A 10,470-nucleotide genomic window follows, 5' to 3' on the forward strand; every position below is an offset into this window, starting at 1 on the left:
GTCTGCAGTAGCAAGGAGTTGGAAACAACCCAAATGCCCATCAACAAAGGAATGGATAGAGAAGCTGTGGTATATTCACACAATGAAATACTACACTGCATTGAAAAACAAGGAAATCATGTAATATTATTCAAAATGGGTGACCCTGGAGGACATTATGCTGAGTGAAGTATCTCAGTAACAAAAGGACAAATACTGCATGGTTCCACTGTTGTAAAACAGAACTGATATCAGTGTTGGTGGGGGGAGACTGAGAAAGATGGGTTCAATAATGTATATTTCATTGAAACAGATGAAGGAGAAAACCATTTAAAGGGATATATGATTAGATATTTTTGTCATGATGGGAGTCCAGAGTGAAGGCTGCATAGGGGAATGGACCTGGGGGGAGGGATTGTAAAGCAATGAAAGAATTTTTCTTTTACTTTTACAAGAGTGTACTGGGAGTGTACTTGGGGGGAGGGTTGAGAGAGGAGAAAAGTACAACAATGAATGAATGGAAATCCAAAGTCTCTGTAAATTTTCATTGAAATTAATAATAAAATTTTTTTAAAGAAAACTTAAATCCCCCTACTGATTTAACAGGCAACATCACTGATGGAGCATGGTGAAGAGCGTGTGGAGGGCTCAAAAGAGACAGAGCGAGGACCAAACGGACACTATGTGTTGAAGTGGACTCAATGGTATCAAATAACAACAGCATAGAAGAATCCTGCTCAAAAGGGGATTACAGTGCAGAACAGAAGGACTACAGTGATCTAAGTCAAACTAGCTGAAACACCACGTGGTCCTGTAGCTGCCTCATGCCTGGTGAAGCCCACTGTGCTCGCTGCCAGCTGCTACAAGGACTAGCTGGACAGCAGAGATGTAGCTAGAATGCAGCTCTAACACTGCAGGAGTGCACACCACTGTCTGAGGAGGCTGGAGGCGAGTGCCGGCTTTCAGTGATGTGTCTGCTTGGACTCGCCGAGCCAGTTACCCGGTTCCTGTCCTGATTGGATGTCTGCTTGCAGTGACTGAAAATGGCCAGCCTATGCCTGGCGTGCTGGCAATTCTCCATTCCATCTCCACGCTCCACATGCCATAAGCAGTGCACGGGATCAAGTTTTAACTGCAAACAGTTTCCGTTCTTCCTTTCTAATGTGGACTATTTATAGCCCTTCCTTGTCAACAGTGCACTTTTTAGCATTTCCAGTACAATATTAAACCAAGGCGGTGACAACAGGCAGTCTGGGCTCATTCCCTTTCTGAAGACTCTTTCTCCATTGAGAATAAGATTGGTTGTTAGTTAGTAATTGACCCTTGAATTTGACTGTATAAAGGTTTTCTTTTAGAGTGAGCACTTAAGTCTAAGTGAATATTTAAAACACATTTTTTATAATTTTGCTTAAAAATTTTGTACTTTTTTTTTTTTGCTATGCACCAGATAGTTAGGAAACTACCACCAGAAAATTTTAAAACTGTATGCTACTATCTGTACAATTTGGCACCATTTTAATGTAGTAAAAACACCACAAAGATGAACATGAGCTTTAAAGCGGTCAAGGAACGTCCACCACACACCTCACCCTGCCACCAAGCTCCCATGGCTCCCCGGTGACCTCTGTCAGGCATTTCAAATTTTGTATAATTTGGCCACGCCTATCCAGTCTAGAGACTAAGGTGTGTCTGATCCAGGCCTTGGTCTTTGCAATTACTTGCTATGCATCACAGAGCTGGATAAAGACTATGGGTGACAGAAAAAGAATTTATGCTTTTGAGTTGGGTGGGGTGCTAGAGAAGAATCTTGAACATATGAACCATCAAGAAAACAAATAGGTCCATCTTGGAGAGGGTGAAAGCAAATTTTTCCTTGGAGGTAAGGATTTTGAAGCTCCGTCTCACATACTTTGGGCACATGACCAATCTTTGGACCAGTCTTTGGAGAAAGACATCATGCTTGGAAGGGTGGTGGGACAGTGCAGGAGGGGAAGAGGCCGGATGAGATGGACAGAGGCAGTGAGGGAAGGTGTGTCAGTCAGTGAGACTGGCTCAGGAGAGGACCGCTGCAGAGCTGTTGTACGGACATAGGGTTGCCGTGAGGCACAGGCAACTCCACGGCATGTTAACAACAAGCACAAAAACAACAACGCAGTCTCACTCACATTCCACTGTACTGTTAGTATACTGTTGGTAGATGTCATGGAATCGAGTACAACTCATCGCGACCCTGTGAACGACAGATCTGACCCCCGGCCTATCCCGTGCCGTCCCAGCCCTCTCTGGCACACCTGTGCCCGTTGATGTGTCAGTCCACCCGGCTGAGGGTCTCCCTGTCTTTGGCAGATCGGATCATTCATTAGTGTACTCGGCCACAAAAACAACAGGAATAGGGCTATATTCCTCTTTGTAGAAAGCCTGTCTAGTGCAAAGCCTAGTGTAGCATGCTTTGTCAGAGAAACTTAATCTGCACAATAGCCTTGTCCTAGAAAACGGCTTGCTGAGTTTGGAGAACTCAAGAGAGCAGCCTGAATTCCCCTGCCTGGACACAGACTCAGGTCTTTCTAATTGCAAAGCCTGGGACAAATCAGCACTCTCCTGGTCCCCCCACCTCCACCCCCTGGACAGCCCTAAACCTTACCAAAAGACCAAGTCCCCTGTAAGCTCTTCCAGAACAAACCTCACCTCCACTCAGTGTTTTCCAAAGTTATGCTCTTGGACTCACATCAAATGCCCTCTGCTCTGTTAGCGTTCGCGGTGGTGTCTGACTCCTTATCTAGGCCTCTCCAAGACCTGCCGCCCTGGGAGGCCTTTACACACACACACACACACACACCTTTGCCAGCACTTGAGCTGATGGCGATGGAGGAAGCAGAGGAGGAGACAGGGTGGCAGTAACCAGAGAATGGGAGCGAGTGTGCATCTGTGTTAGGGTTCCAGCCAGTGAGTCGTGAGGCCCAGGAGGAAATATCTCTTCAGGGTTCAGCAGCAGAATTGTTGCTGCCACGTCTGGGTGATACTGGACACAGAGGAAGTAGCAGACTGGAAGTCAATGCCCCCTACCTGGGGCTGGTGGGTGGCATTTTAATGACTGGTTTGTAACAGCAGCAGGAGGATGTAGAGGCAGCGGTTTGCCCAGCCCGTGGTGGAGGGGGCCTGGTCTCTTACACAGCTGTCCTGTCCCTCCTCAGCAGGCTTCCACTTGACAGAGGCCAGGAAAGTGCGGATCTCCATGGGCTGCAGCGTGATGGCAGCGGAATCCAGGGAGGAGGAGGAGGAGGAGGAGGAGGGAGAGTGGTGGGCGGGGCCTGTGGGCGCAGGGGAAGACGACGTGTGAAGGTAGTGGTAAGAAGCCTCTGCCTTTGCCCCTCCCCAAGCCTGGACTCGATCTTGGACTCTCAGGACCTCTTTGCATCTCTGTGACCCCAGAACCTGCATCTGTGCTCCTGAGCCTGGCAGGAAAAACCACCTGCCCCTACAGGTAGGATGTGGCCCTCAGGTCCTTGACCCTCGTGCCTCTCCTCTGAGCATCTTCACTTCCTGTGGACCTTCACACCCCTCCCATGCATGGGCCTCACCCATGTTTGTTTTCCACTGGAGCCTGGAGGACCCAGCTCGGGGTTTGTTGGCCGCCAGCGTGGTCTCCTCCAGGCAAGTGATGGTGAAGGTGGAGAACAGGTCCTGCGGGCAGTGGATGGGCCAGCTGAGCGTGGACAGAGTGGATTTTTAGCCTCAACTTTTCTTCTCACCTGTGTTCTGCTCACCTTCAAGTTCAAGGTCACAGGGGAGCTCAAGTTGCCCTCGCTGGCGGCAAACTGGTGCTCCAGACGCAATAGGACCTTCTCCTTGCTCCAGGAGGCCAGCGTGAGCAGGCGCACGGAGGGAGGCAGCTCCCTGCAGAGACCTGAGAACTGGGGCAAGGACAACGCGGGTTGGGGGGGGGAGAGTGAGGAGGTGGTGTCATCCTGGAGGGGCGGGGTCATCAAAGGAAGGATGGGGCGTTGGTACAAAACAGCTTTGGTGGGGTGGTGCACAGCCTGTGACGTGACACTGCTAACCAAAAGGTGTGTGGTTCAAATCCACCTGCTGTTCCACGGTAGAACAATGAACAGTCTTCTCACCTGAAGATTTTTTTTATTTTTAAGTTTAAGAAAACAAGTGAAAAAGGTGTTTTTTTTTAAAAAAATTAATTTTATTTTATTATTTTGTGTGTGTGTACCGTCAAATCGGATCTGACCGGTACAGGAGGAGATTGCCCCTCCTTCTCCAGCAGAGCATCTGGTGGATTCTAACCACACACCTCTGGGATTGCAGTGCAGCTTCTTGCCACTAGGCCACCAGAGCTCCCTAGGTGTTTGTTTTTTTAATTAAAAAATTTATTAAATAAAAATTTTATTCCTAGGTGCTTGCAAAAAATGTATTTGTTTCATAGTGGGTCTATATAAGAATGTTTATAAATGTGATTGATGTAGTTCAGAAAAAGGTTTATTAAAGTAATGCAAAGGAGGCATGGGTGGTGAAAGATAGATAGGCTGTGCGAAAGAGTTAAAGAGAAAAGTAAAGAGGGGGAGAAACAGCCCTGGAAAGTTGGGGGAGGGGTCCCCAAACTTTATGGCATGCTGCCAGGAAGAGAGTCACCTAAAGATTGACAGCCTCGGATACCCAACAGAGGGTCACCAAGAGCCAGGATGGACGAGGAGACAGTGGGTTTGGTTTAGTGCAGATGAAGAACGAGCCGGAGATGGGCAGGTGTGGAATCAAAGGTTTATTGTTCAAAATGTCTTTCTCAGCTACTGGCTGTTTATTTGGTGCTGAAGTAGTTATAGTAGTGGCATCCACTTCCTAAACAACATGCCTCCGGAAACTCTGTGAACTTTGATAAATGTCAATAGTAGTACAGGCATCAACAGCAGCAGCAACAACAAGGAGATAGGATTAGGGTGGGATACAAGCTTCATCCTTCAGTTGTTGTTAAGTGTCGTTGGGTCGAGTATGACTCGTAGGGACCCTATGAACAAAAGATCTGAACCCTGTTCTATCCTGTGCCATCCTCACTTCCTGACACAAGAGAGTCCACGGCAGCAGTCACCGTGTCAATCCACCTAGTTGAGGGCCTTCCTCTCCTTTACCGACCCTCAACCCTTCCCAGAATCATGTCCTCCAAGGAATAAAAAGTCCCTCCTAGCAATGTGCCCAAAGTACGTGAGGCGAAGCCTCATCATTCTTGCCTCCAAAGAGCACTCCGCTGCACCCTCTCCAAGACGTATCTGTTCATTCTCTTGGCCGTCCATGGGATGTTCAGGGCTCTTCTCCAACACCACAGCTCAATGGTGTCAATTCTTTTTCTGTCATCCTTACGAATTTTGTTAACAATCATTTCTGCCTCCCTGCCCTACTAGGATGTTTATAGACCCATGAGAACGAAATGCTAGCTCTCTTCTTGGGAAGCCTGCTTTCCAGCCTCTCTGCCAGTGATAGTCTACAGTCTCACCAGTCCCTGCCAAACTGGCCTGTATAACCTACAGTTGCGTGAGTCTGAGTCTCTGGGAGACCTTCCAGCAAACTAACGAGCCCAAGAGACACAGAGGAGCGGGGATTCACGTGAAGGAGGGACTCTTGAGGCTTGAAATCATGGAGTCATACAGCAAACCAAACACGGGTGACACTGCTGACATTGCACTTTTTGTAAGTGGCCAGCTACTAATCTGAGCAGAATGAGTTATGAATACAACAGGGTTGAACTAGGTGCAGTGATACTAACTAGGATGTGTGCTCAAGATCAGAACTTAGGTGGTACAGAGTCCAGGTAGGGTGTCTTATTTGGAGGCAGGGAAAGTGGCACTAAGTGCAAACTCGCTAAAGTTGAAACTCAAAAGACATTGGAGGTCAGAGACAAGACTGAGCTGGATGGAACCTTGTGGAAGCCAAGGATGAAGGGGTGGACTGAGCTTCTGAACAGGCCAGGCATGTTCTGGGCGAGAGGGAGAGTGTGTGCATAGGGAATGGTGGGAGTGGGGCTGAGTCCAGAGTGGACAGGGTGGAGCTCAGGACGAATCAGGCTAAGCCTCAGTGGCATCCAGGGGCCAGTGGTGTTGAGTTAACAAATGGTCTGTGTGTCTGGTTCCCTAGGACACGAATTACATGATGAAAACGCAAGGCCAGGCTGTATTGGGCCTTAGGGCAGGTAGAGAAAGGCTAGTTAGGAACTGGACAGACTGTATTTCGTGCTCCTCCCACCCCTGTGCTTAATCTCAACGGAAAAGTGGACCTCTCTTCAGCCCTTTCACAGATCTATCTGCCCCATCGTTTCTGTGCCCATGCCCCCTTCTCTTCCCTCTCTATTCTCTTACCGTTCTGTGAGGGATCCTTTCGTGGTTCCATGTGGTGTCACTGCCAGGGGCCAACATTAACTGTGGGGCCAGGACCTCCTTCTCTGCCAGCAGCCTGTGACCAGCGGCCGCGGTCTGGGTCTTGTCCAGGAGCACAAGGTGTCGGCCTTGCACCCACAGACCTTTCCCGAAATCGTTGGTCTCCAGCAGCGGTTCATTCACACCGTTTTGGTCATCGAAAAGCAGCCTCCGGTGCACCTGGTGGAAGATGAGTAGAGGAAGAGGTGAGAGTCCGGAGAGGGGGTAACTAGGTTGTCTCATGGGGGTTCCTGGGTGAAGCACTGGGGCGAGGTTAGGGAGAAGAAGAGATGAGTGAGAGACATCAGGGAACTGGGCATAAAAATGTCTAGAAAGACCCATCAACAGACAAATGGACAGAGAAGCTGTGGTATATTCACACAATGGAATACTATGCTGTGTTGAAAAACAAGGAACTCATGCAATACTATTCAAAATGGGTGACCCTGGAGGACATTATGCTGAGTGAAGTATCTCAGTCACAAAAGGATGAATATTGCATGGTGCCACTGTTGTAAAACAGGACTGACATTGGTGTTGGGGGGAGACTGAGATAGAAGGAATAATTAATGTATACTGCATTGAAATGGATGAAGGAGAAAACTGTTTAAAAGGGTTATGTGATTAGGTATTTTTGTCATGACAGGAGTCCAGAACGAAGGCTGCATAGTGGAGTGGACCTGGTGGGAGGGATTGTAAAACAATGAAGGAATTTGTTTTACTTTTCTAAGAGAGTAATGTACTAGGGGGGAGGGTTGGGAGGGGAGAAAAGTGAAACAATGAATGAATGGAAACACAAAGTCTGTAAATTTTCATTGAAATTAATAATTTTTTTAAAAATGCAAAAAAGATGATTTATATGCAGTAAATATATTTAGAACATCTAAAAAATATCCAGAAAGAAATAGGAGTTCTAATAAAGGGGGAGCTCTGGTGGCCTAGCGGTAAGGAGTTGCACTGCAAACCCGGAAACAGGTGGTTAGAATCGACCACTCCACGGTAGAAAAATGGACAAAATCCTTCTGAGCAATTCACTACCTCTGAAAGCCCACTAGAGGGCAACTGTGAGCCGGCCCTGACTTGTCTGCCCATAACCACCACCACCACCACCACCATAAAGGAATTAGAATCATATTGACTACATCTGTAGAAAGAATCACTGGAGAAGCCCAGTATCAGCGATGAAAACCAGGCCGGGCGCTGACTGTAGAACAGACCGTTAGCTACTCACATGCAACTCAAATTGAAGCTAAAGAAAATGAAAACAAACCCACAAGAACAAAAATACAACCTTGAGTCTATTCCACTTGAATTGAAAAAAACCATCTCAAGAACAGGTTTGAGGCATTAGACACTAATGAATGAAGACCAAATGAACTATGGGATGATATCATCCGTGAAGAAAGCAAAAGGTCATTACAAAGACGGAGGAGGAAGAAAATACCAAAATGGATGTCAGAGTAAATAAACTCCGAGTGTTGCATTAGAACATTGAAAAGTAAAAATCAAAGGGAAGAAATGAAGTCAGAGTTGAACAGAAGATGTCAAAGAATATTTCATGATGACCAAGCAAAATATTATAACAAAATGTGAAAAGTTAGTTAGAAAATCAAAAGGGAAGAAATCGTTTAGCATTTCTCAAGCTGAAGGAACCAAAGAACAAATGAAAATCTCGAGTTGCAATTCTTAAATATTGAATATTGAATGATCTAGAAATCATTGAAAGAAGTTGGAAGGAACACACAGAGTCACAGTACCAAAAAGAATTGACTGACACAGAACCTATGAATAAGAACTAATGGTAATAAAGGAGGAACTTCAAGCAGCTCTGAAGAAACTAACAAAAAAGAAATCCCCAGGAATTGATGAAATAACAAATTGACATATTTCAACAAAAGATGTGTTCAACAGGCTGTGTCAAGAAATCTGGAGGACAGCTGCCTGGCCAATTGCCTGAAAAAGATCCATATTTATTCTCATTCATAAAAAAGGTGATACAACAGAGTGTGAAAATTATTGAACAATATCACACACAAGCAAAATCTTGTTGAAGATTTAAAAAAAAACAAACAAAAACAACCAACCTCCAAAACCCTGACTGGAATAGTACATCAGCAAAGAGCTATCAGAAGCACAAGCAGGGTTTAGAAGAGGTGGTGGCACTAGGGATATCGCCAATGTCAGGCAGGGTTTGGCTGAAAACAGAGAGCATCAGAAGGATATATATTTGTGTTTTATTGACTGTACAAAGGCTTCTGACTGTGTGGATCACATCAAATTGTGGCTAGCCTTGAGAAGAACAGGAATCTCATAGCACTTGATTGTGCTCATTTGAAATTTATATTAGACTAGGAAGCTGTTGTCCGAACAGAGCTAGAGAACACTGCATGGTTCGAAATAAAGAAAGGAATGTGTCAGGGATGTATCCTTTCTCCATACCTTGTCAATCTATATGATGAACAGATAATTTGAGAGGTTGGACTTTATGAGGAGGAATGTGACATTGGGTTGTAGGAAAATTCATCAGCAACTTGCATTACGCAGACACCAACCTTGTTTATAAAAACTGAAGAGGACTAAAAGCTTTTGCTGCAGAAGGTCAAAGGCTGCAGTCTTCAACATGGATTATATATCAACATCAAGAAAACAAAATAATCACCACTAGGCCAATTGGCAGTGTCATGATAGATGGAGAAAAGACTGAGAATGTTAACAATTTCACCTTGCTCAAATCCACAATCTACACCTTTGGCACCAGCAGTCAGGAAATCAAAAGATGAGTTGCATTGGGAAAATCTGCAGTCAAGGACCTCTCCAGAGCGCTAAAGAGCAATGATATCAGTCTAGAGACCAAAGTGCTTCTTATTCAGTCCATGATCTTCTCAATTGCTTGCTGTGCATTGGAGAGCTGGACAGGGTGACAAAAGAAGAATCAATGCCTTTGAGTTGTGGTGCTGGAGAAGAGTATTGAACATACACCTTGGACTGCTAAGAGAGCAAACAGGTCTGTCCTAGAAAGGGTTAAAACAAGTTGCTCCTTGGAGGCAGGGATCTTGAAGCTCCGTCTCACAGTCTTTGGGCATGTTGCCAGGAAGGCTCAGCTCTTGGAGAAGGACATTGTGCTTTTGTAAGGGTGGAGGGACGACACAGGAGAGGAAGATCCTGGATGAGATGGATGGACACAGTTACTGTGGCAATGGGTCCAGTTGTGTCAGAAATGGTGAAGCTGGCTCAGGACAGGACACGTTTCAGAGCCATTGTTCACAGGGTTACTATGAGTTATAGGCAACTTGAACAGCACATAACAACAACATACAATGACCAAGAAACAAAACAAGATTTAAAATCAGCAAAGTTGTGCGTTGAAGTTGTATCCTTTCTCCATAACTATTCAATGTATATGCTGAGCAAATAATTTGAGAAATTGGACAATATGAAGAATTTGGCATCACGACTGGAGGAAGATTCATCAACAACCTGCATTATGCAAATTACACAAACCTGCTTTCAGGAAAGGAGGAAGACTTGAAACACTTACCGAAGAAGGTAAAAAAAAAGCACAGCCTTCAATGTGGATTACATCTCAACATCAAGAAAACAGAAATTCTCACCACTGGACCAATAGGCAACATCATGATAGATAGAGAAAAAGATTGATGTAGTCAAGGATTTCATTTTATTGGGATCCACAAACAACATCTTGGTAGCAGCTGTCAATAAAACAAAAGATGTGTTGCATTGGGAAAATCTGCTGTCAAGAACGTCTTTAAAGTGTGAAAGAGCAATCATATCAGTTTAAAGAGTAAGGTGTGCCTGATCCAAGCCTTGTTCTTTTTCAATGACTTTGCATGCCTCTGAAAGTTGGACAATAAATAAGGAAGACCAAAGAAAAAACCATGCCTTTGAAATGTGGTGTTGGTGAAGAGTACTGAATAGAGCACAGGCTGCCAAAAGAACAAACAAGCACACCCATGTTTATCCCAGCTCTGTTCACAATAGCAAGGAGTTGGAAACAACCCAGGTGCCCATCAACAAACGAATGGATAGAGAAGCTGTGGTATATTCACACAATGGATTACTATGC

At 45.4% G+C, this 10,470-nt stretch overlaps 1 protein-coding gene across 1 annotated transcript in view; it reads right to left on the reverse strand.

The window, feature by feature from the left end:
• Positions 1-3,063: 3,063 nt before the first annotated feature.
• Positions 3,064-10,470, reverse strand: part of LOC102865353 (lysosomal alpha-mannosidase-like) — a 47,944-nt gene continuing 40,537 nt past the window's right edge. The window contains exons 21-24 of the mRNA XM_006898858.1: positions 6,330-6,566; positions 3,744-3,890; positions 3,558-3,660; positions 3,064-3,287 (exon numbers count right to left, since the gene is read on the reverse strand). Of these exons, the coding sequence (XP_006898920.1) occupies positions 3,064-3,287; positions 3,558-3,660; positions 3,744-3,890; positions 6,330-6,566 (711 nt within the window). The remainder of the gene's footprint in view (positions 3,288-3,557; positions 3,661-3,743; positions 3,891-6,329; positions 6,567-10,470) is intronic.

The sequence above is a fragment of the Elephantulus edwardii genome, unplaced genomic scaffold (assembly GCF_000299155.1).
Source record: "Elephantulus edwardii isolate Elephantulus edwardi_28Jun2011 unplaced genomic scaffold, EleEdw1.0 scaffold00237, whole genome shotgun sequence".
Lineage (NCBI taxonomy): Eukaryota > Metazoa > Chordata > Mammalia > Macroscelidea > Macroscelididae > Elephantulus > Elephantulus edwardii.